At 44.4% G+C, this 27,500-nt stretch overlaps 1 protein-coding gene across 2 annotated transcripts in view; it reads right to left on the bottom strand.

Annotated features, from left to right (window-relative positions):
• Positions 1-27,500, bottom strand: part of il1rapl1b (interleukin 1 receptor accessory protein-like 1b) — a 285,665-nt gene that overhangs the window by 154,733 nt on the left and 103,432 nt on the right. For both annotated transcript variants that reach the window (XM_076303234.1, XM_076303235.1), the window contains exons 3-4: positions 7,815-8,001; positions 4,987-5,140 (exon numbers count right to left, since the gene is read on the bottom strand). In XM_076303234.1, the coding sequence (XP_076159349.1) occupies positions 4,987-5,140; positions 7,815-8,001 (341 nt within the window). The remainder of the gene's footprint in view (positions 1-4,986; positions 5,141-7,814; positions 8,002-27,500) is intronic.

Here is a 27,500-nt window from a genome sequence, read left to right as displayed (position 1 = left end):
ACACACAAACACACACATAGACGCACAAACACAAGCACAGACGCACACACACACACACACACGCATAAGGCTGTATTCTATATGCTTTATCCTTATCTCACTGTCTTATAATGGGGGAGGGAGAAGAATAAAGTCCCCCACATACGTGAAAGGACGTGGTCACCTACAGGGGGGAAATTCTCCAGGCTCGACGTCGGCCACTGGGCCCTGCTCAAGCCTAATTACACTCCATCAATTAAAAGAGCAATTACGCCTTCCCATCCTTCATATGGTAATGAGGCGAACTCAGGATTGGGGGCAAGGTATGACCTCAGTAATGGCAGGAGATATCGGGCTAGTCGCAGCAGCAGCAGCAGCAGCAGGACCGAGCAGCACGGTGAGCGCTGGTATGTGAAGCTCGGCGCTTAAGGCGATGGAGGAGAGCGTGTAAAAAAAGAAGCAAAGAGGCTCAGCATCAGCCTAGCAATGGAAAGGACTCCCTCAATGCCAGTGTGCTTACAGAGAGAGAGAGAGAGAGAGAGAGAGAGAGAGAGAGAGAGAGAGAGAGAATTAAAGAAAAGAAGAATGGGGTGGGGTTTAACTGCTGAAGAAAAGCATGTTGATGCTGTACATATCTCCCTAACCAACCCTGTGCTAATATGCCACTAACCATGCTACATGCAGTACAGATGAAAACCCTGTGCTAATATGCCACTAACCATGCTACATGCAGTACAGAAAAAGTATGCCTCTGCTGCACTGTTTGGTTGAAACACAGTGTGTGTGAGAGGTGTGTTGAACACAGAGTGTGTGTCAAGGACACCTACTTGATTACAGTAATGAGAGACAACACATAAAATGTGAACAGAGCAAAAATACTCCAAAAACTAATAAGCCTTTCCATTAGAAGAGGGACGAGATTCAACCTTGTAAGTATGGGCTGTTTGAGGACAGGTGACCTTTAACCAAGCACACTGGAGAGAAATATTTCATGATGTGTCCCAGAGAATGAATAAATAAAGCTCTCCCCACTTTATGCAGGGAATGGTGTCCTTTGGTTTAGCAGAACACGGTCCTTAAGTGACTTAAGGCCACTGGAATTTTGGTATAGCTTCTTTAATGGCTTTCACAAGCCCAACTAATACAGCTGAACTAATTCCTCTCCTGTCCTGTGCTACTAGGTGTCGTGTAAGGAGACATTCAAAGATTTACTGTTAATGCTCAATGAACAGGATCACAAACCACCCTGTAGGCTATCAATTGATTTTCATTAGAATTAATGATCACCTTTGGGCCATCACAGTTGTAACACTCATCTGGACCTTCTTCATATTACCCACTGATCAGGGGGGGGACACATTGAAATAGCTTACCGTAAAACCTGTCACACTAAGGGAGCCATTTTGCTTATTCATTTTCACATACTTTACGGTACATGGATATAAACAGGTTAACCGTCGCCAGGCCCAAGTAATAAGCAAGACCGGAGGTCACTGTTTCAGCCCTGGGGCTAATACGCTATTCCTGTCGGGTGGGCGTTTAATTATCGAAGTTTTATCGTATGGGTTTTAATCCAGGAAATCAAAAGGCATGCTCTGTAAAACAGTCATAAAGTCCCAAAATTCATTTAGGGGATAATGTATGTTTTTAATAGACCACAATAGAGGAAGAGCTCATTAAGTTTAAGAGGTCTTAAAGACAACCAAATTGAAACTGACCTCCCCACCCCTTTCCTCTCCGCAGTGATGACGACAACGACTACAGAGATGAGGGAATGTTAGGTATCAAGGAGAGGTAATAGAGATTAACTATGTGAATAAGTATGCACACAGAGGAAGAGAGAGAGAGAGAGAGAGAGAGAAAGAGAGAGAGAGAAATAAAGAGTGGGTACTCATCTAAAGACAAATAAACGAAGCACTCCCCTAAGATGAATGGAAACGAGTGAGCGAACGAAAAAATGAGCGAAACGCTACGCTTCTCATCTGGGAGATTCCCTCGCCGAGGAAGTATCACTATGGAGGATCTCCACATCAGCATTTCCAGAACTAATGCATCATCCTCGTTCTCTAATATGGGGAAGAATGCCGGACGCAAAATGGTCACCAGGGACAAATCCAACCCCCGCTGCTGGCTAATGAAAAGTTATATGCTCCATATAGCAACCACGCAAGCATCACCGAGTGAAAATGTGCCATTTTTTCTTGTCACTTTACCTTCAAACAGCAAGCATAGTGGGTGAATGGGGACTGAGCTGATCTACAAGCCCCTTTTGGATTGTCATGACCCTGGCTCCATTAAAACATCCAGACAGCTGAGAGAGAGATGGTGGCACAGTGTGCTTTCATTAGGACTGCATATTAATGGGACTAATCTACTTGTTTTGAAAACATCGGTGGAGGGATAAAGCTCACATAATCTGAGACCGCTGATGATGTCTGGGCCCTCTGCACTCATCAGGGTCTGTTCAGATGAAACATTTAAATAAAATAACACAAAACAGTATGGTTTGAATAAGTTGTAATGAATAAGTTTAACATATTGGAGGGAGAGCAGGAATTGGCAAAAAAGAAGAAGAAAAAACAGTATGTTATTATAGACAACATAACTATTTCATTTTGGCATCCATTAATGCCAATACAAGTTAGTTGGTTATTTTTAAAAGTAAACTGAGGCTATTCCTATATTCCATATCCGTTTCCCTACATCAACCGTCTCTGCTATAACCATTAAATCCAACAGGAGAGCCCTGTTTTCCTGTCTTCAGAAGATATGGTCGCCTGCTGTGCCTGTCAGCGGTGGCTTTTTTGTCTCACGTCGTTCTGGCTCTGTCTGAATAATCTATCTGCAATCAGGTCCTGCACTGGTAATTGGCAGGTTCGTTTAAGAATACATCAAGAAGAAAAGCCTCCAATTCCCTCTTTGATTTTCAAAAGCGATAGAAAAAAAGAATATGAACAAATATGAATGTTTACCGCTCAGAATAATCATCTCACTGTAATTGCTTGTCCTCTAGCACTGCAGAGAGAGAGAGAGAGAGAGAGAGAGAGAGAGAGAGACATTTTCACACAGCTAAGGGAATGCCAGGGATAGAACAGCGGCCCTGATCTAGTGATAAAGGATGATTGCTGAAGTTGGCCACCAACCAAATCGGTCCCTGTCTCTGTACGAGTGTTACAGGCAGTAATCAGATGGAAACACACGGCTAATAGTTTGTCTCACCCCTAACCTGCATCAGCGGTTGCGGTCACTGTGTTTATGATTGGAGAATAAATAAGCAAATAAATAAATAAATCAGCTTCCTCTTCATCGGAGATAATAATATTCTCTGATATGTACCCCTTCGATGTCCATGCAACAACCTCTTCCAAACGGGGAGTAATCGTCCCTAACGCTGTGGGAAAAAAAAAAAAAGAAAACCTTCTTCTTCCTTCCTTACTCCAGGAATAGAAACAAGGGCAGTCCTGAGATCTGTGCTAACAATTACAATTACAGGCTCCGGATGACTATGTGCCTAAATTCATCCTCACTAATAATGCATGAGAACAAAGGAGAGGAGGCTGATGAGCCAGGCAACGCGCTCGGAAAGAAAAGAGAAATAAGGGGGAAAAAAGGAAACTTCCGAGCCTAATGGCTGTGCTTCTTTTTCCGAGCGCAGAGCTGCGAGGTGCGAGGTGGATAAAGGGTTGGCCAAGAGGAGCAAAGGTCCCCATTAGGAAAATCCCCGGCTGGTTGTCCCGGGGTCGCTGGTTGCCCCGTGCAACACCACCCGACGCAGAACCGGGTTCACCTGGATCAGGCCAGCCGAGACGCCAGACAACGAGCTGGTCTTTTCGCAATCAATCCCACCTTTTGACTCGTGCCCTGCACCCACCCAGCAGTGAAAAGGAGCTCTAATGGCTCTAATTTACTGTAACTGTTCGCTCCATCCTCTGGTCTTTCTAGACAGCGTTGGATGCCCCTGGTGTTTTGAGTGTGTAGCCCTGAAAAATAGCTAAATTACAAAGAGTAAAGAGTACAAAGGCAGGAAGCCAAAGCTTTAGTTTCACTTGTCAGTTACGAGGAGATGGCTTGCTATTGATTAGTTGTACCTATAACAGCTACAGAAAAGACAGCTGAATGCGGAAGGCTCTGGGGGCTGGTTCTAAACACTCTGATGCATCACTGCTTTCAGGAAGGCCCTGCTTGGTTTCCTTGTCACCTGGCTTTCTGACATCAACGGTTTTAAAGTTCAACCTTAAATATTTCAACAGTTTTTGCTAAGAAGTGCTGAAGTGGCTTTCGAAGTGAAATCTGCAGTAAAGCAATTAAGAAAGCCAGGAGCGACTACTGCAAAGAGCTATTGACCATGACATCTTGGCAACAACAGGCTCAATCAGCTTAAAACAAAGCTTATGCATCAGGGTGTCAAGTCAAGGTTTTCTCTCCCATTACCACCTTTGGAAAAGACAAAAAAACCAACAACAACAACACAAACCATTTTCAGGACTATGTGACATATTTTTTATGGGCAGCCATTACCGTGTCCCCTTGAGTTTAAGTACTGCTATTTGTTTTTGAGTTTCCCTTGTCCTGCAATAGTTCACATTCCCGGCAACTGATAACCTGTTCCCCGTAATGAATGACAAGACCTAACAGCTGAGGCAATTGTAGAGGCAAGAGCCATTCGAGGGAAATGGGCTGTGCCTGCAAGCTAACATAATATTTCTGACTAGCTGCTTACTATGAGGTTTTTAGTGCCAGCAAGAGAACTATCACAGCATTTGTAATGTGAACAGCACAGTGGCTTATCTCCCACTGCGGAGTTTCACTTTTGTCAGCTCCAAACTCCATCTAAACTAGGCTCGATAAGGATCACTTTTGGGGTGCAGCAGTACCAAATTGAAAACATCACAAGGGATAAGAGAGTTATGACAGCTTGTCAGGAAAGTAGGCAACCGTATGGGACTTGCTAGGACATACCAACCCCAAAAAATCTGTAACAGAGAAAAGACTGGAAAAGCTTCTCACCTGTGACTGATAACTCTGTTGTTCTCCGCACCACAAAGCTCCCGAATTGTATTTCGCACGTGTAATTTCCAATGTCATCTTCTCCGACCTCACGTATCGAGAGGGTGTCTTTTCTTCTCACGATGCTCTGTCTCCATTGTTTAGGCTTGCACTCCTTCAGAGAAAATTGGAAAATAAGTTCAATAAGACACATACTTGCATCGCAGTGTTCATCTCAGACATAATGAGGGTATTGATTTCTAATAAAATGCGGTCAGTGCATCTCATGTTTAACATGTGAACAATGTCAGCTAACAACCAGTGCGAGTACCGACAACAATGCATCCAAAATGTGAGTTGATTCTAAAACAGGTGTGGCACTGATGTCGGTGCTGAACTTAACAAGACAGACCTGTCCCAGAATCTGTCGTTATCTGTGACAAGCTTTATTGGAGCAATCAGGTGTAGGTCTTGGGGAGCCTCATCGGTTTCTATTATTAGTGTTGGCTTCCCGATGGAGCGTTCCATCTCAGATGAGTTTGTAATCACCCCAGACCAACCTATGTAGGAGGAACCCTGAAGGGGGCCAAGGGTGCTTTGAACGCCCACCCTCCCCTCCTCCTCCTCCTCCGCCAACAACTCAGCCTCCGGCAAGCTGCAGAGGAGGAAGATGGCTTCAGGGTTCTGCTTTCGACCCGGCCCTCGCGACGGGCCGAATTCAATCAGCCCCGCTCCAGGGCCGCGCAAATAACTGCAGGTGCCTGAGCCCAAGTCATTACCCATCTTTTTAATTCGATTCGCCGAGAAACTGAAGAAGCACTGCGCCCATCTAATCCGACACTCATCTACTTTTGATGAATTGGCCTGGGCTCCCCCTCGCCTACCTCTGTCTGTCTGCTGTTACACGTGGGTGGGCGGCTAGGAGCGGGCGTGCAATGAACTCAAATAACTTGGCGTGGAGGACACTCCTTGCCTAAGGATGCTCCCGGGAAAGCAGACACAGCAGCGGTGGAACTGGTGATGTTGGTTGGAGGTGGGCAGAGGTTTCTCTTTTTATTTGTTTATTTGTATTTTTTCCTTCCTCTCTTCCTGGGGGTTTCTTTATCCTTTCTTTATCTTGAGCTAAATAAAGGAATATCATGCGCCGAGGTCTCTAACCCCCTACCTAATTTTTGTCTGTCTCTCTCTTTCTTCGATGGAATCTGAACAACACATCTAAATACAGCGTAATTCTCTCTCAGTGTCTCTGAGTGGACCTAGCCTAGGGGGGGTTTTGTGGAGCGCAGGCATTTTAAAAATGAACAGTTTAGACCACGGCTCAAAACAGGTGAGCATTTATTTATGAGAACCAAAGGGGCACAAATCCCTAAGTTCCTCTGCATCCCTTTCTGGTCTGCTGACTAAGGACGGGAATATAATCAGAGCTTCTCTACTGTGAATTCAGCAGTGAATTTACCCGTGCACTCTTGACTCTATTCTTTAAAAAAAAAATATATATATATCTCATGGCCATATTACTCTATGCTCAACTGCATACTGCAGCAGATGGCGAAAACAACTTAGTTTGAATTACTGCATTGGTAAAACATGATATCGTGTTTACTGATGTGTTAATTTTCAGAATTGTTTTTTTTTTTTAGAAAAATGTCAAGCACAGCTATAGGATATGCAGACAAAATAAACCTAATACACTAATACACTAACACACACACACACACACACACACACACACACACACACACACACACACACAGCTTCTTCGGTTCAACTGATTCTTCTTGGTTAAATGCAAGAAACAATGAGGCTGCCAAGAAGAGAGAGTGCCCCCCCCCCCATTAAGTGAGAATAAACAGTAAAGAGAGAAAGGCATGCACTCCACATTTACAAGTTCTGATTCTGTACGTGTACAGTATCTGCTGATATGTACAGTATCTGTTGATACATTTGGTGCAGAGCATTTGTGTTCTGGTTTCTTTGCTTTGGCGATACACGTGCCTGTTTGCCATGACAGTAAAGCACTTTTGAACTTGAGTCTCACATAATTGTGAGTTTATTGTATAGGGGCTCAGAAGTCAGGTTGAAGACTAGTTTAAAAAAACAACATAACATGCAAAGGTTTTAATTACATTTATCGACTAATTTTGGTGCAAACACCAGTTAAATAATATACTGTGCATCATAGTATAAGACTGAGACAGACTGCAGTAGCTTCCTGCTTGATGCATAACATAGGGTGGCAATGTAATAACAACAAGAAAAGTTCAAGCATTGCGGCAAAACCTGGAAACAATGACATAAATAGCTTTCAAAACCCGGTTCTTACCACGGGACTGATATTATTGCTGCGCTGTGGGTAGTATTTACTAATATGTGCATACCAATGAGCTGCTCAGGCAGCAGGAGCTCATTGAGTTTTGAATACACATGAAGCAGATCTAAATTTGTTCACAAAAAAAATGTATAAATGAAATAGAAAAGATTGTCTGAAAGCATCTGTGTGCAAAACCTAAGCCCATATATATGCACACAAATAGTTTGTGGATTTCTTAGCCTTTAGGCATTGTATTGAATAGTATCATAACATTTCCCCACACTACTTCTGATGGACACAAACTTTAATACCAGTTTGATTCAACACCAATTTCTGTGAGATTTAGATTCTGGCCGGCATAGCATTTGGTGCTAAAGCATTATATATTTAAAAAGGTAAATGTTTCATACATTTTCTGTTGTCATTCGAATTCCAATTCATCATAACACTGACATAAACACATTAATATTGAAGGTTGTTGAAAAGAAGTTTAAATGAGAAAGAAAATTCCATCTTGAAATGGATTGAGCGATCTCACCTTGTACCAGACTAGGTCTGGGTCCTTCCCAGGCTGAACATAGTCCTCAATATCAGGGCAGATGATGTCTTTGCTTTTACTTAATTCTGCCTTCTCGAAGTACCTCATCTTGGAGTTGTAACAGGCATCTGTGTCATTCTCAGCCACGGATAGTTCCATGGAGACTTTCATACAATATGTTGAATTTCTGGAAAAGAAGGAACACCCAAAAAAAGAGGAAAGGGAGATCTGAATGAGGAATTAAACATTTTATTTTCAAGTGATCAAGTGATTTATTTTCAAAATATCTTTGACATCTTGAGGCCAAAGGTCATGTTCTACCTCTGCTTGGTCATCGTTTCGTGTCACATTGTACACAAACCCCATTGTAATACAGGCAGTCCAATCCTTCATAAGGTCAGTCTCACCATGGAAACAGAGCCATGACTGTAGCCTTTCCTAACAGTGTGCACAAACCTGGCTACTGACTTCTCCCTACTGGGGGAGTTACATAAGCTTCCACAGGTCTAGTTATTAAGCCTGCTTTATTTTCAGAATGATGTTTGGCTGCTTTGCCTCAGAATAGCACAATTCAAATAACCATGAATATTAAATAAAATGGAGGCATGAGACCCATTATTCAAGTTTGTTTTTAGCACTGCTTCCAGAGGTGGTTTACAATGCAGCATTTCTGCCACGATTGGATTTATTGGAAAACAACTCCCCGAACACAAATGTGAGTTAGAAAAAACAATGTTGCACAGGGCCAAATGAAGGCCTAGTCTAGTAAGTGAAAATTGCAAACAACTGCTGACGCATTAATGCGCCAAAATCGTCTACGAAAATCTGTGGCTGTAATATGAGTTTCCACTTGATAGCTTTTTCTTGGAGTAGGCTCAAGCAGCATACAGTTAAGAGTGTTCTGCTACTCTGTACACACAGGTAGACATACCAATACTGACGATATACAGGTTATAATGATCAGACATCATAACAACTGTCAAGTTGGTTCAGTACTGATTCCGGTATTTAGGGGCAAAGACGATCTTTGTTGTTTCAAATGGACACTTTGTCTCGCATACTGTTAAATGAGAGCTGATGAGATGATGTGTGACATATTTCACTTTGAATTAAGTTAGTCTCTTTGTTTAGACATCTCACAGATGAGGACTGACAATCTCCCAGCACCATTATGGCAATAAATTGATAAATAAATAAATAAATATTGTAAAAACAGTCTTGTTCCCCTTCATTGCATGTTGTCTGAACCATTAGGAACGTATGATGAGTTTCACTGTGTTTCCTCATCCGTTCCTGTATGAATAAGAATGAAGCAGAGAATATCACTCTGGCCAGCCCAGATTATCTGTGGCAACTGAGAAGCGAGAGACCAGGGAAGAAGAGAGAAAGAAAAACAAGACGGAACAAGACGGAGGGATGGAGTGGCGGCAACACCTAATACTGGATGGCAGCGGCGAGACACTCAAGCGCGCTGAAGATTGATTGGCCCTTTTTTGTTTGGTCACATGTTATGCTGATACAGTGGAAGCCTGCAAAAAATTCTCTGCCAGAATTGATGCGCCGCTAGCAGTCATATCAGTCACGGTAAAGCCGAAACCCAACCGCAATAACAACAACGACAACAAATTGGGGAGGTATAAGGGAGATCTTAACAGACACTCAATGGCTGTTATCGAACCTGAGGAGGATGCTCTAGAAAGAGGAACTCGCCACCTATCACCCACCCACCCCACTCCACCCTCCCTCCTTTCCCCTTTACACATATCAATAGGCTGTAACTGCAATTTCGCCGGGTGTCGCCTCTTATTAACGCGCCCCCAACCTCCTCGTGAGACCGGTCAATAACTCTGTGCAGTCTGTCATAAGCTACGAGTCAAAGCCTCGGAGAACTTGAGCAGCAAATATGTCTCAAACCACTGAGCACCGGCGAAAAAATTCAATCAGTACTCGTGCACTAACACCCATCTCACCTCACCAGCTTATGAGCGAGTAGTAACCAGGTGAGAGGCTTTTTCTCTTTTTTCCCAGCAGGCTTTGCTTGAGCAACCTTGAGGCAGGAATCTATGGGTCATTGACATCAGTAAACACAGGAGGTATTGACCAAGATTCTCAGTTAGCTGCAAGCTGGGGGGAAACCTGAATCTGAAGGGAATGGTTGATTGTATCTGATTACGACACAATATGCAGATGTCTTCAACATGGCTGTTGCTGGATGGAAGTGGACTGCGGTCAATTGTTCTGTGCTGTTGGGATTGGGAGTACTGCAGTTGCGGACAGTCTGGGGGAGGACGACCATATCTAGGAAACACCAGTGGTCCATAACCAGTGCACATAACCAATCAGACCCAAAGACCCTTTTCTTATTGTGGATAATGGAGTTGAGGGGAGAGATTATGATGACGCTAACGAAACAAATCAACAAAGCCAGGAGAAACCATGCACACTTCAACGCACACACACACACACACACACACACACAAACACACACACACACACACACACACACACACACACACACACACACACACACACACACACACACATACAAACATACACACAAACATACACACAGCAAACACACAGAGACACACAACAAACAAACAAACACACACACACACATATTCTGGTCCATTTCTGCAGTGCTCATGCCCCCCCCCCCCCCCCACCCCCCCACCCGATTAGCTCCCTGGCGCCTCGGCTAGCCAAACACTTGCAGCCAGCCGAGGCTGAAGCGTGCTGTCAGATTAAGGGCCCAGACGTTTTTATAAAGCCCGCGGATGCAAATGCGACATGATGTGGAGATTATCAAAGACAATTTACACCAGATGGACACCTGTGCAAATGAGATCCCCTGGGGTCCCTCGTTGTCGTTAAATATTCTGGCCGATGCAGATAACAAAAAAAAAAGAAAAAAAAAACGCACCCCTGGTGGGGGAGCAGCAGTTCTGTCAGGCACGCATGAGTGATCGATGGACGAGGCCAAGCCTCGCGTCCTGCACCGCCCGTCCAGCGGAACAACCTCATCCTTCACTGGCTGTTTTTCTCCTCGAGCTTGCCGTCTCAGAGAGGCCAGGCCTTGTCTTCTTGTTTCTTCCCCCTCCCTTTTTTGCTGCTTTTCTTTCCCTCGCCCCCCTCCTTGTCCGAGTGCCTGTGCGCGCGTTAACGGTGTCAAGTCGAGACGACGGATGGAAAACTGCACACATCTGACACGTTTGGGGGGGGGAAGAGGGGGGGGGGGGGGGGGGGCATGGGTAATTGTGATATAATGCCACAGCATTAATAACCTTCTCAAGCGAATATCCTGTCTGTCATCACAACATACACACACACAGACACACACACACACACACAAGCAATGACCATTGTTGCTGCTCTTGCAAAAGGATGTCGACACCACTGACAGCCTCCATATCGTGCAACCCGAGTGAGAAGGCAGCCCTGACACTTTGCAAACACTGCTGCGAGGGCCGTCTCCTGACTCCCATCCTCGCCGGGGGGGAAAATGGCTGCCACGAGCGTAGTGAGCACAGCATACGTCGGCGGAGGGAGGGAGTGGGTGGCAGTGAGGAGGAGAGGGGGAAGAGAGGAAGAGAAGCAGACTCATCCGGTAATTTGAAAACTCTTGCCAAATCCCTTTGTAATGGAATGTTTAAGTACGAGACACTTTCCCTGAACACTGTCTACCTTCCTGACGAGCCAAACCAAGAAGCTGGTGCTTAGAATGTCAAACTCGGCTCTGTTTGGATTTGTGATGCATATATTTATTTTTCTCCCTCCCAGACGCTCTTACAGTGGAGATGACCCTGGTGTCGGCCTTGGAAACATGAAACATGGAATGCAATGTTAAATGAAGGAGAGAGATCCATACTCATGAGCAGGTAAAGGTAAGTGGGACTGGATGCTGGCTACCTTGCTGCAGCTCCTAAAATGGTAACCTCATTATGTTCCCCATGCTTTCCAAGGGAGACATATGGTTCACGTTTTACCATTTCTCTCATGATGGATAATTTTATGTATGAATTATCCTGTTGAAATTATACAGAATGAATTATAAAGCAGAAAGATTGCTTAGTATTTTCTGTAGTTCTACTTACAGGTTCATTTGGACTGTTGCAACACGCACATCTACATTTCAAAGCACAGGCTTCAGCGGAGCTATAGACAATAAGTTATACTCGATCACATCGCCATTATTAATTTTCAGCGTGGGTCAGGGAAGTTAAATTATTAAAGATTCAGAAGTCAGATTTTATTATATTAAAATAGATATCAGATCACAGTGCCAAGCCAAACTGCTATGCACAGAAATAGATCCACTAGCCTATCACAAAACCGACATTTTAATTGTGTGTGTGTGTGTGTGTGTGTGAGTGAGTGAGTGAGTGTGCAAGTGTATGTGATTTATACATTGTTTGAGTAGGGGACCCAATATTGAATTCATCATACAGAGGGATTGTTCATGAGATCGCCCCAGCTGTTCTATGCGAATTAGGTAACTTGTGGACCAAGACCCCTGGTTGGTTGAATCATTAGGCTCAGTCATTAATTCCCTCCTTTTCTGGCTGGCAATGTGGCTTGGTTGGAGACCACAGGCAAACGAGAGAGAGAGAGAGAGAGAGAGAGGGAGAGAAAGAGAGAGAGAAAGAAAGAGAGAGATGAAGGGAGTCGATCCTTTCAACCCCACCACCTACTGGCTCTGAAATTGAACAACAAGGGCCTGGAATGGCGGAGAATTGCTCTCCAGATTATCCCGCACCTCTGGGGAGCCCCTGTTGACGGATTTCTCTCTTCTCTTAATTAAAAAGATCCGCAGTGAGCGAGCACAAAGGCAACACAGAAGAGAGGATGAAGGAGAAAGAAGGAAAAAAACAACACTTAGACTCACTTCATGATCCCTCACTACAAACCACAGGCCTATCAGCCCACAGCATTTGCACTTTAAACAGAGGAATAGAAGAAACTATCCATGTCTGACTAGTTTAAAGGTTAGCCTGGACTCAGTAGTTACATGATACACAGATTGTGATTTACGTAAATAATGAATGAATGAATGAATGAACGAACAAATATACATATATATGTTTATGGTTATGGTTACGGTTACGCCTTTGTCTAAAGCGACATACAAATACAAAACAATATAATACTTAAATTTAACAGGGAACACATTAAGATGTTGGTCAGACTATAATAATTCAATCAATAGTATAATAACAATAATACATATATATATATATACACACACACATATATATATATATATATATATATATATATATATATATATATATATATATATATATACAGGGGCGGAGCTTGAGGGGGTGCGGCACGCCCCCGGCCCGGGACCCGCAGGGGCCCGGTGCGAGGGCGCCCCTTCCCCACCTCCGGGTAAGGTGGGACGGGCCTCTCCCACGGCACAAGGCCGGAGGAGCTAAGATCATGCAAACGGTTTCTTTTCAATCATTTTCATCAGAGTGGGACGTATTAGGCTTATAGGTTGCCCCAGTCAGGACGAGTTATGACTCACTGTTGCTGAAAAGTTTTGAAACTTACTTTGATGATTTAGTAGGTGTAAAATATTGAATGAAATGTTCTGCTGTATGACTGGCTTTATTTTAACTCTCATATTGAACTTTACGACGTGCAAATTTACAAAATTGGATCAACGATATTGTCTCCCACAGGCGTCAATGAGAGAACACTTACACTTACATGATTTTGGTTTCGATTTTCTAATTGGAGTAAGTCTTTGTGACAACACGTCATGATACATTTCATAATCTTTGATCGTTGTTTTGGTATGAAGCATCTTTTACGTAGCCTAATGAATGCGCTCTAGAAAGTGAAAGTAGCCTAACCTAGGCCTATGCGCTCTGTGTCTGAGCTGTCTGTGCACATCCGCAATTGATTACGTTCCTCAAATGGGGAACACATCAATCCCATGGTATTTTTTGCCCTAAAATGCATGAAACATGCAAGTTAAAAATCCCGCCGGTAGCCACGTTACATCTCCGTTTCATATTTGTCTAGGCTACTAGCCTACAATAAATGAATTGAACGAACTCAACTGATTCGGTCATTGAGACTACAAAATACAGAATATAGTACAACAAACTTTCTGTCTTTCTGAAGTTTATTTTTGTATTCCGGGGTACAGTAGCCTAATTGCCTAATGTCTTGACAATAGTTTTTCTTACCGGCTTGCTGTTTAAACTGACTGCGCCGCTCTGAACTTTCGTCCTGCCTGCCAGGTTTATGATGTAAACCGCTACATCTCGGCTCTGGCATTACCTAAACTCATCGTGTTGGAAATTTGATTATCTGTCAATATTGGGCTTTGAAAGTAAGGGATAGGCTATTTGCTCAGTAATAGTAGGCTACATTTTGTAGCATTTATAGAGAAACCGAGCGGAAGTTAAATTAGAAATTAGAATCGTTGGAAATTGAAAACACATACAAAAAAAGATTCGGGGCTTTTGAAAAGAGATTCGGGGCTTGAGCCCCCGAAGCCACCCCCTCGCTCCGCCAATGCAGTAACTTCTGCATTCAGTGAGATTTGCACCGCCCTAATTTTATTTTTTGACTCTTCCCGTCACCGTTGCAACCTCTGAGCGCTCATTCTCCAAGTTAAAGATAATTAAAAACCACTTGAGGAGCACAGTGGGACAGGAGAGACTGAGTGTTGTCCATAGAGAATGAGAAAGCAAAGAAAATGGACATACACAGAGCATCGTGGACGGGTTCGTGGAGCGCAAGGCTCGTCGTATGCCCTTCAAATAGTGCTGCGTATTATTGTTGTTTTATTATTAGGGGTCATGTAGCCTAATGTTTTTGTTGTTGTTCTCTTGGTTACACTTCATGTACGTTCGATGACTTCAAAATGACATAGTTGCTCTCCGTGGCGCTGACGCTAGACCTGCTGTTGCGGGCATGTGTATGTTGTAAAATGATGTTATGATAAGTTTAATAAAGGGCCCGGTCATGTGCCCCGCCCCCGGCCCGGCTCTGACTTGTTCCACCACTGTATATATATATATATATATATATATATATATATATATATAAAGTATATAGATGGATACAATTTTGATAGATAGATAAAATACATAGATAGATAGATAGATAGATAGATAGATAGATAGATAGATAGATAGATAGATGGATCTTTTTCCACTCTCCATCTCTCCAGCATTCCTGAGCATGACTCAGCGTCCAGCGCTGTCTTAGTAGCAGATGCCAAATCAGCTGAAAAGGTCCCAGGGGGAAGGAACATGTGTGTATGTGCGTGTGTGTGAGTGTGTGTGTGTGTGTGTGTGTGTGTGTGTGTGTGTGTGTCTCTGTTTGTGAGGGAGTTGATTTTAAAGATCTACCTCAACCTCTATCTGCAGCCACCATCGCTCCTGGTGAGGGAGTGGCGTATTACCCTAAATCAGTCCTTTATGGCCTGGGGCAGTATTTATGACCCAGGCGAAGGTCAAGGCGCGCGGCGGGAGGGCTGCGGCCCTACCTGGGCCTCGGCTCATAACTCATCTGTCGGACCGGGCGAGGCCAGCTGATTAACGGCCGGCTCCCTCCCCTGACCGCTGGCCAAACAGCCCCCCACTTAGCCTCCGCTAAAAGCTGGTCCGGTTGGCATTGTGTCTCGTACCCCCTCCAGGCCAACTTCCTGCCGCCACTACTTGACTCTCTTTGCCCACCTTCTCTGTATGTGTGTCTGTCTGTCATCCCACGCTGTTTTACCTCCTCACGTATTCCTCTTTTACCTGCACAGGTGGAAGAGCTTACTGTACTTCTTTACTGTCTCTCACTGCATCTCTCACACACCCTCTTATTAATACAACTTACTCACATACACCTTATTCCATACATTTAGTGAAGTCTGTCCTCTCCTCCCATACCCAAACTTCCCTTCATAGTCATCCCTCTTTGCCATAATCATTCTTTTTTACACACACATCATCTTTACACACACACACACACAGACATGGATGCATGCTCAGTTTTGTACAGGGACACTGTGATGCAGTTGCCCAACACAGTATATTAAATCATTAAGACATTAGAAAGGAGATTCCTACACGTTTTATCATGACATGAATGGAGAGAAATACAGTCACATTGCTCCCTGTTTCAAGTTGTTTACTGGGTCAAAGGAGCCATTTGTCCTCGTAATTGAAAGCTTCGGCATGCCCTCAGCTATAGCTTTTTCTTTTTTGCAGTCTGGGTCATTCCAGCTAAAGACCGTAATCGTGCCGCCGCCGTCTTTTTTTCTTAATGCACCAAGAGATTGGCCATCTTTACGACGTCTAAACAAATTCCTGCCATATCTCTGTCTCTCCCCGGCAGTGTCGCACAGTCTATTCTTCTTCCTGAGTGTGCGATGTCCAAACACAGACTGACCCTGAGGGGGCCATATTCACTTGCAGTCTGCTCTCGAAAATATGGACGCCTCCTGCTTCCACATTGGGTGTGTGCTGGACGCTAAGTAATGAGCAGTGACCTGGTAATAGACTTTCACAGACAGCGCTGAGCCTCTGATGCTATCCAGACGTGGCTGTGCTGTGTTGGCTGGCTGCAGCGTCCGTCTCTCTTTTTTATATTTTTTTATTTTATTATTATTTCTGTGTCGTTATCAGTTTTTACTGGAAAATATATATTTTTTTTATTTCCTTTTCATCTTCCTTCCCCCCTCCCCCCGAAGACTGGCTCTCTTTTCATATAGATCTTCTTATCCCCCTGACTGACAGGAGCAACACTGCGGTTTGAATCTGACGTCTCTTGTATCTTGACTGACAGTGGTACAAATCCAAGCGTGAGCTGCCCGGACTCAGGCCAGATCGGGGCCAGATCAGGCTCTGGGGCCAGGTCCTCTCGGGGCATCAGTGCCAGGGCAAGCGGTGAGGGATGCAAAGGGAAAGGTGGAGGGTGGGTGGGTGGTGGTGGAGGCTGCTGCAACCGCAAACCGGCAAAGGCAATTTGATTTAGCTGAAGAACTGCTTTCTGACATTTTGTCTGGCAGATAAAACCCCACATCAGATATAAGCGGAGAAGGTCAGCGTCCTGGCTATCTGATGCGGCCCGCCTTGTCTGGAGACCGCTTGTGAGGGCGCCCAGTTAGAAAAACCTGCCTGACTGCCTTCTTTCAGGCAAAGCAAAGGCATCATATCACACAGCCGAAACTGACACTCTCAGAGCAGGGCCCCTACAATGGGAAGCACAGTTCAAGGAGGATGTCCGGGACCAGAAAATAAGAGAGGAAAGAAAAGGGGAGAATAAAGACAGTCTGAGAATTCCCGTCGATTAAATCACAGACTGCATCCTGAGCGTTTCTTTGTGCCGGTCCAACTGGCTTAACACTTTACAAGCTGAGCTGTGTTAAGCTCACCTCTATTCGTAATGATGAAGAACTGCCCTCCAGGATTTAAAAATCCAATTTCTCCCCCATACACTCAGACGGGTTATTTTCTTTTCCACCGAGTCTAAAGCCCCTGCCACTGTGGGCATTTGTATCAATATGGATATATGGTGTATTTGAAATAAATTGACATTTCACGGGGAGCTCCCCAACACGCATGTGTGATCACGGCCAACCACTAATGTCGAGACAGCTCCATTTGTTAAATTAGACTAATCTGACCTTTAGGCGGGAGTGGAGTCACAGCGGAGCTCTCATCCGCAAAAGGGCCTCATCGGCAACGAGTGATGTGGCAAATAAGGGAAGCCCCCGCACCAGCGCCCACCCCCACCAACACTCCCAGCACCACCTACCTCCACGGATGCCCACCCTCGCTGATTTCCCAGAAGCCTTTGCGGCTCAGGCTCCACTTAATTGAATGGAACCAAGGTGAAGGGAACGGGTGGGATAAATCTCCAATCGGTGGGGTGGGTTGGGGTGGGGTTGGGCGGGGCGGTGGAAGAAGCATGAAGGATATCTAATAGATTGGTGCAGACCTTTACGCATGCATGCAAGCAGTAGATTAAATTGTTTTTTTCCCCCCCAATCACTGCTGAGAAGGTCTCTGCACGCATAGCTCCTGTGAACCACAGGTGTGCCAAATGGGATAACTGGTCCCTGAGATTAACATGTCCGCATAGCAATTCACGATTGAGAGATTGAGTTTCACATGTAATTTGAGAGAAATCCATGTTGAAGGTTAAATGTTGCCGCATGTACTCCACATTCCATTTTTTGCGATCTCTCTCTCCCTCTCCATGTCTCCTATTTGGGGGCTGGCTCCATGGGTGTTAGGGACTAGACATCATCATATTGACTGTATATCCGCTGTGTATTCCCCTATCTCAATCGGAGCTGTAATCTGTCTGGAGTGAAGGATAGGCTTAAGCACATGTGTGTGTGTGTGTGTGTATCTGTGAGTGTGTTTGAGTGCGTGTGTGTGTGTGTGTGTGTTTTGGTGAGTGGGTCTCGTCTGAGATTACAGACAGTTTGCCTGACAATGTGCAGAGCTACTCTCATCACTTATCATTCTCATCATGCTGCATTTATCAAAGCAGCATTTCCTAATGAGTTTACGTAGCGGTGGGGCTCCATAATTCAGGCAAACCTAATTCCCACCATCTCGCTCCAATCATGTCCAACAGCAGCTCCTTGTCTACCCCGGTTCCGCCAGTGCGGGGGAATGTCTGCCACAAATAACCACTGTGCATTGTGCCACTCCTTACCATCGTTCACACTGTTCTCAAAATGACAATTTTTGCAGTCTTGGTTATGAAACATATGAGACCCGTCATGACAAAATCAGTCTAGTGCACAGAAAATTATAACCTGTTGTCTTGTCTAAGTTGTTTTATTATCTAAATGTACAGTTAATTACCGTTATAGTGAGGAGTCATTTGCTCCATTTAATGCAGTCAATCCAGATGTATTAGCAATAATAAATGATTGAATTTATTTTAAGGTATAGAAATAGAAAAGTTAGATACTTTTAATCTGTTGTAGTCCTATGCAGTCTTATTTACTTCATAGAGATAATGGATGTTTATTCATGGACTGGAATATGAAATAACTGTCCATCCTTTATGCTTTTAAAATAAATCAACTGTGAAAAGAGCGGTCATCTCCACAGATGCTTAGTCTTAACTGATTTTAGTCCAAAGAGGCCAGCTGTGCTTTGTACCATTTCAAAGGCATCTTCATTAGAATGTCTCAGCTCCATGAATATGCTTCCAAAATAAGCTATAACTAACAACAAACGACCATTAAAGGTACAACGGGTGACTGAAATGTATCAAAAACTGGCGAGGTACTGTATGAGCATGAAAAATGGTATTGTAAGTACTTTCCTTATTGTAGACCACTTTGATTTCCTGAAATGTGAACAAAATTCTTTGGCCTTTGATTTATATATTTTCCTATGTGAAAAATGGTCCAATCTCCAGCAAGACTGTAAACCCTTGAGAAAGGTAAGTATAATTTGCTTGCTTTTATATCCTTAAAAAAAATCTTCCATTGGTGGAAATATATTTTTCTTCAAACTTCAGCTGGCAAAATCAAACATTAAGTCATGGGATGTAAGCAAAATGCACTATAAATGGCTTGTGTTACTACATGTACTGGTGAGTCAACAACATGATGTGCTACAAATAACATTTTGACCTACGTAGGTCTAACACACCTTTTCTCTCTATCTCTTGGTGTGTGTGTGTGTGTGCGTGTGAATATCTCTATCTCTCTCTCTCTCTCGCGTGTGTGTGTGTCTCTCTCTCTCTATCGTGTGTGTGTGTGTGTGTGTGTGTGTGTGTGTGTCTCTATCTCTCTATCGTGTGTGTGTGTGTGTGTGTGTGTGTGTGTGTGTGTGTGTGTGTCTCTCTCTCTCTATCATGTGTGTGTGTGTGTGTGTGTGTGTGTGTGTGTGTGTGTGTGTGTGTCTCTATCTCTCTCTCTCTCTCTCGCGTGTGTGTTTGTGTGTGTGTGTGTGTGTGTGTGTGTGTGTCACTTTCCCCACTGCCTTTAGAAATGTGTGTGATATTCTCTTGGCGATCTGAACAAATCAAGTGTGCGTCTCACTCTCACTTTCTCGTGAGACCGTGCCTCACCTCGCCACACGCTAGCTATGCACCTGCCGCCCCATAAATGTGCTCTCGCATACATCATACATGTAAACGTCTCCCTTTAGTCACTGATCCGTCACCGGGGCCGACAGCTGAGGGGATCGACGGTCTCGGGTGTCCATTCCGCCTGCATGACGGACGGTTCTGGGAGGCCCATTTCCACTGTCACCGCTGTGAGGGATAGTCAGTGAATCCTGGCCCGGAATACTAAAAGTGGAAGGTTTCCCGGGGTCTGTATCTCCTCTCTCTCATACAGGTGGGTGTGTGTGTATGTGTGTGTGTGTGTGTGTGTGTGTTTGTATGTGTCCCTCTGTCTATGGTGTTTCTGTGTGTGTGCGTATGCGTGCAGGTGATCTGATGTGAATGGACACACATGCCCAGCATCCATAAATAAATAAGGGGTCAAGGGGCATCTCCATGGCACAGATTGATAGCCTGAGCTTAATGTGTGTTTCTTTTGTTGACGATTTGGGTACGATTCTGGTGAGACGATAACAGCAATGTCCCCCTTCCTCCATAGGAGGGTATGGGACTCAAGACTACTTATGTCGGACTCACCTGACATATAATGAAGGCTTCAATAAAAACACTTCTCATTCACTTGGCCTTGGTTGTGTTAATTGCAGTAGAAAATTCAGAAAAGTTTAACTTTTCAGATGGTGGCACAAGAACCAGCCAACAAATTGTGTTTATGCAAATATTTAAGCCTAGGAGGTAGCGAAACAAATTTTGTGTATGAGAAACAATATGGCAATCTTGTGTACTGGAAACAAGATGGCAATCCAAACTCCATAGTCAGCTGTGTATGAAAATAAATAGAATTTGTTTGGCTTTTTAAAATTAGATTTGGATTCAATTAGAACAACTTATTTAAGAAACAGACATTGCACAAAAAAAGTAGCTCAGATCAAGGATATCAGTGATCTTTCTGTTTGCCTACTGTCATGTCACTTGTCAACAATTTCAACCAACCAACACCCCACCAATCCCTTTTGTCCTCTTCTCCCAGTTTCCCTCCACACAACCTAGCTCCCAGCCATCGCAGCAGGGGAACGCAGCTACAGAGACGGGGAGAGGGAGAGCAGACAGGGCCTTGGCAGGGCTTCCGCTTCACCTAGCAGACGTCCGTCATCTCCCTAAAAGCTCCAGCGAGATGGATGGTGCGGGCAGCTGAGAGAGAGTAGCGGGAGAACGCCGGGCCGCCTGCCTGCCTGACCGCTCACCGCTGATGCGCAGTGACCTTAATTTGACACTGCCTGCTGCTCATCTCTGCCAATTGCTCTCTGATAGGCTGTTGTATTTTTTTTTTAACCCCCCCCCCCCCCCACACACACACACACCCCACGTAACCAACCCCCACCTAACAGCAGATTAGGGGGCTGATATTACACGTGGATTGGAGGGACATTAAGTCACTCTCAGTGGCGTGGTCCCTGGCAGGGGGGGAAGGCTCTGTTCACTTTGTTTATTTATTTATTTACTTTCTCTGACCGCGTCTCTGTGAGCTTACTCTGGTCACCCGTGACAACTCATGACTGAGCAGACGGCATGAACAGAGAGCCCAGCCCAGCCACTAACCCCCCCCACCCCACCCCACCCCACCCCACCCCATCCCCAGTGCCTCCCTCCCTCCATGAGTGCGTGCAGACAGAACGCAGCCAAGAGCTGGCCCCCAACTCGCTCGAGGTTGGAAGTGGGCTGATGGCACAGCACCAAGACTTACACGCAGGGGAAGAGGAGGAAGAGGAGGAGGAGGAGGAAGAGGAGCATCAGACACAGGGGAGGGATGGGAACAGCGAGGGAGGGAAATGGGACAGGTATTAGAGTGACAGACGCAGCAACAGAGAGACAGATACAGAGATACTGAAACTGACCTGTAGAGAGAGAGAGAGAGAGACAGAAAGAGAGAGAGAGAGAGAGAAGAAGGGAGGCACAAAGATGGAGAGGGAGAGAGATGGAGAACTCTGTGAGAAGGGAGGGTGTGTGTCCATTGTGTGTATGTGTATGTGTGTGTGAGAGAGGGAGAGGGAGATGCTCTAGGTGCATGGTTTACACATGACTACAGGAGCAGCTGTCACCCACTGTAGAAGCACAGAACAGTTGATGAGCACTCCCCCTGGACCACAGCCCTGTGTGTCTAAATGATTTATCCCTCGTATTTAAAAATGCAGAAAAACACACACACACACACACACACACACACACACACACACACACACACACACACACACACACACACACACACACACACACACACACACATACACATACACACAGACACACACATTTGAATAAGGGTACACATTAATTTCTTTAGCCATGCATGCTAAAAGGCCTGCCGCAACAGAGTCCATGCAAAAATAACGCAGATCAAGCTGCAGAACCAGCAGCCTGAAAAACACACGAAAAAAGAAGAAATTGCTGGCGAAAAAAGATGAGGCGATTGCGAGACGCAGGAATGAGAGAAGGAGAGAAGGAGCAGAAAAAAGAGAGAGAGAGAGAGAAGTTATTCTGCTGGTGCTGCAGCTGAAGAAGGGGGAAATGATTCATTCGGTACAAAAGCTTCAGATTCTAATCCCTTCGTTTCCAGAATGAGAACTCCCCTCCTTTGTCTCCACCATTGTTGCCGACACCATAATCCAAATTCGATATGTTAACACATGCAAGTGCCTTGTACGCATAAGACGCTGGGTTAAAAAAAGAAGGGGTGGCAAACGGGGGGGCAATATCCCCACAATCTGCTCCAACGAGGCCTGAATGGTCCCAGGATTTATGGTGCACATTTAGATAATGCTAACACAATGCATTACCACTGCTATTTCCATAGTTCGCCAGTTTTATATGCAATATAACAATAGCCATCACAGTATTTTACACTGGGACAAGTTGAGTAATGAGCAAGGGGAATATCAGTTACCGGAGGTTAACACGCATCGGGGAGGGTGGGGGGGCGGGTTGGCTGCCAGCAGCAACATCAGCGGCATCAGTGGAGGAAGAAAAAATATAAAGAACACCATTTCCCATACACCCTCAGGGAAGACCCGTCAGCAGGAGTGACCTGACTGTGCCTGCCTGTAATTGCCCAGGTGACGATATGAGGCATGACAGATATATTTTCACTGCTCAGAGCTATGTGAATGCAATGGGAGAGGAGGGGGGGGGGGGGGGGAGGGTTAAATAATGTAATAGAGTTTGGCTGGAAAGAGACAGATGATGCCATTGTCCCGTATAATGCAACCATCTTATGGTCCCTTAAATGACAGTTCAGGTCTGATGCGGGGGTTATCTACTCTACTGAAGAGATGAAAGACGAGACAGAGTCCCAATCCTCTACCTGGAGAGCCAACAGCCTCTTATGGCTGTATGGCATCAGCTACCTACTCATATGCTATCTGTATATCAAAATTCAAATCCAATAAAGCCTATCAGTTAAGGACATTGAAACTCTGAGATGCTCTAGCCATCTTGATACAGTACATGTCTGCTTGGAGGGATTGACTGCAACAGTGCAATCTACTTGCAGACATGAAAGTTAATGCAATCGTTGATGGAGTTTCTTTCTCATTATTATCTGATGGTTCTATTGAGATTTAAGCTAATATGATGTTAGCAGATTGGTTCAACCTCTGCATTTCTGTGAAGGACTTTCTATTCTCACGGCTGGCATTTTTAATGTAAACAAATCATTCCGCCGTGACAGCAATAGATCAGTGAATGAAATGTTAACTTACAGATACTGCTACTATAACAGCCTTTTACTTGTACATAATTCATTGGGTCTTGTGAGACAGCCAGGTACAGTTACATCTTCAAAACCACATAGCTCTGCTACTCAGCTTTATACTAGTAGCCTATTTACCACAATTTCATATGTATTTACCATAGATAGGTCTACATCCTGTATCCTACCTTGTAGCATGTATCTTTGATATTATAAGAGCTAGTTGATTCTATGTTACATTTTTTTGTTGTTTTTGTTTTATAGGACATAATTGTCATGTAGTAATAAACAAAATGCATTTATTTTATTTTATTTTTAAAATATATTCTGTTATAAAATGCAGAGGGCTCCAACATATTTTGTTTTTAGCTAGACCTACTGCTGGACAATAGGAAATAGGAGGCTGTTTAAAGGGAAAATACTGTAGAGTTAAGTTCTGAGTGCTTGTATTTATGAATGAGAAAAATAAAGGAAAGGATGCATTGTGTGTGGCATAATACATAATTGAATTGTCAATACCCAATTGCAATGTCCACAACTCTAGAACGTAGGATGTAGGGACAGTTTTACTTAGAAAATTATGGTTTATGGCCCTGTTCACATTAAGCTGGGTAAATATAAATACACATATTTGAGGTGAAAACAATCTCCGTCTACATTATCATTTTTGTATCGTTTTTTAAAGGTTTTGCATCCACACTAGAATATGAAAATGCCATAGAAGTGTTTGTTCTTAGTGGAGTCTGGAACACTTACCTTTACCAGTAGCATGGCAAGCGCCTATCATTGTATCTGAAACTCTGCGTTTTCACTGTCCACACTATAACACAAACCCAACGTTTTCAGTTTTATGCACCTCAGAGAGTTTCCAAAAGTATCATGTTCGGTGTCAGAATACACCGTTTTATTGTTGACGGAAGGACTAAACTGAGAATTAATTTTGTGTATTCATATTTCCCTGGCTTAGTGTGGACAGGACCTAAGACAAAGACCTCTTTTGAAAGGTTAAAGTTCTTAATTATAATGACCACACAACTTCCATAAAGTTTTCCCTACTCGGTGTATTATGACGTGCACTTCTAGGTGAAAGGCGCCATGATGAGACAGCAATTCATGGCAAGTCTTATTTTATTAAATTTATTTCCTTTTGGTTTTTGAGCCAAATTTGTGACAGTAATACTAATGCCATCATTATCATACAATAATAGAGTCATTTCCCAGGAAGAGGACCAATAGCACGTAACAATCCTCTCACAGCGGTACTTGATGCTTCCGCTGCCTTGAGAAGGCTCCCCTCTAAAAACTGCCTTTTATAATGAAGCAAACTAATGAGGCATTCATGAAAAGACGGCCTTTACCTTGGAGGTTAATAAGTTATTACCATACAATTATGCATACACATAATATACAATTTCCACCCGTTCTTACACAGTTGAGAGAGGCTGCACAGCCGAGCAGCAGCAATGCAGCACGACAGCAGAGGGAAAGTTTACTGGCTCGAAAGCAACCCCTGATACAAATACTCTTTCTTTCTCTCTCTCTCTCTCTCTCTCTCTCTCTCTCTCTCTCTCTCTCTCTCTCTCTCTCTCTCTCTCTCTCTCTCTCTCTCTGGTGAACTGAACTCCTTTCTTGCCCCAAAGCTCTTCGAGGAAAGTGATGAACCTGAATGCACAGCCTTTAGCTCAGAGTTTCAGGAAGGTTCTTCACTGGTCAGCGATCTTGATATAAGCTTCAGGTACAGTAGAAACTTCTTCTACTTCAGGTAGAAAAACTGGCCATTGTTTCCATTGTATCATTTGTGTTTCCTAGGTTAACACATTTGGATATGGGTACACACGCAAACAAACATGCCCCCCCCACCCCCACACACACCCCCACACACACTGTGCATACATACATAAATATAGGCACACACTATTACGACCAGTTGCACCCCCCCACACACACACACATACATTCCACCATAGTCATGTACAGTCCACCATAGTCCACCATAGTCCAGGACATCCTCTTATAGAATCAATCTTACTGAGCTTGTAGGTTTGATTAAAAAAGCCCAGTGATGAAAGCTCACCTTTGCAAAAACACATTCAGTGAGCATTTCTCAGTCACAATCCACTGGTATCAAACACAACATCCTCCCACTTTGTTTTTCTGGGGATTTTGCACCACCAGGGGATCATTGTAAAGCCATGCAGCATTTCCGCGTCCATGCAACGGCAATAATTTCAGCCACATCCAGACAGCCTGCTGTGGAGAACTCATTATTTTCCTTTTTCCTCTGCTCTCTCTCTCTCTCTCTCTCTCTCTCTCTCTCGCTCTATCTCTCTCTCTTCCATTCATCCCTCCTTCTCTCTCTGGGTCCGCTAGGCGCTCTGTCATGGTTTGTGCCGAGCGAGAAAAGCGGCTAAGGATTACGTATTTTCATCGATGGTAAAGTTAGCGTTGGCCCAAATTAGTCTAAACGGTTGTGACTAGCTAAAAAGCAGCACACTCATCCAAATCAAATCTCTTCGCTCCACTTTCGGCCTGATTACACAATAACTCAGCACTGAGTGACTGTGGTCCCGAGGCAAACTCAGTTGCAGCACCCAAACATAGTAGTAAAGAGCTGTCACTGTATTCTGCATCCCTTGCACTGTGATGTACCCCCCCCCCCCTTGGTTGGCTGTTGCTTGAATTCCTGGCACAAGCAGAACCAAGTTAAAGAGTCTATGAGCAACGAAGAGAATCTTCATGACTATGCCATGGATGGGGAAGAGACCAGGGTGGGTGAGTGGTGGTCATGATCTTTGAAGTGGCTTCAAAAGACTTGGCAGTCCTTCAGCGTCTAGCCTGTATGTGTGAGTCACCAAATGTGTTTGAAGGATCACATCTCACTCCTCCTACTTCTCTAGTGGGCAGCTGTGGCCTACTGGTTAGCGCTTCGGACTTGTAACAGGAGGGTTGCTGGTTCGAACCCCGACCAGTAGGCACGGCTGAAGTGCCCTTGAGCAAGGCACCTAACCCTTTACCCCGAACGCCGCTGTTGTTGCAGGCAGCTCACTGCGCCGGGGTTACGGCTCGTGTCCATTATTGCGGCGCGTAGACGCTTGCAGACGCCTAGCCCTCTCTCCCGTCGCCGCGTGTATAGGCTAAAGTGTATGGTGTAATGGTTTATTTTTTGTAATTACACAATGCCAGCTAACGTAGGCTACTAAAGTGGAGGTAGCCTACTACTGTTAACATATTTTATTGAAACACTCACAAATATCACTGACATGTTCCTCCAAAGCACATTCTGTCTTGGTTCAAGTCGCCAACAAGGTCTCTTTGATAGGGTGCAGTGGCGAACTTTTCTAAACTTAACTTCTTCGCCACTATATAGCTTAATATATTTTCATAAAACCTACACGATTATCAGGCGGAACAAATCTTTCTGGCAGGCTATTGTTCCGGACCGGAAGACTAGAGCAAAGGACAGAACTTGTTTACCGAAGATGTACTTTCATTGGCTAACCGCCTCGCGTTAACCGCTCTCATTTGCATAAAGTTCAGCCGAGCCCAACTTCTTGACGCGCCGCCTCTGTTCGAATGGCCGCGCCGCCTTCCCAAGGTGCATTGCGGAAGCGTAAACCACGCCTTGCTGCTCTCCATATGAAATCAATGGGCTATGTGCGGCGCGGTGGGCTTTGCCGCGATAATGGACACGAGCCGTTAGTGTGTGCTTCACCTCACTGTGTGCTGAGTGTGTTTCACTAATTCACGGATTGGGATAAATGCAGAGACCAAATTTCCCTCACGGGATCAAAAGAGTATATATACTTATACTTATACTTATACTCTACAGAGAGAGAGACAGTTAAAAGAATTCACTCTGCGAAAGCACGAGGCCATTTCACACTCCCCCATAG

The sequence above is a fragment of the Alosa pseudoharengus genome, unplaced genomic scaffold (genome assembly GCF_046254945.1).
Source record: "Alosa pseudoharengus isolate Yale_2024_CS ecotype anadromous, Long Island Sound unplaced genomic scaffold, YU_APseudo_1.1 YU_APseudo_1.1_scf_24, whole genome shotgun sequence".
NCBI lineage: Eukaryota > Metazoa > Chordata > Actinopteri > Clupeiformes > Clupeidae > Alosa > Alosa pseudoharengus.
This window is presented reverse-complemented; position numbering and strand designations above follow the sequence as displayed.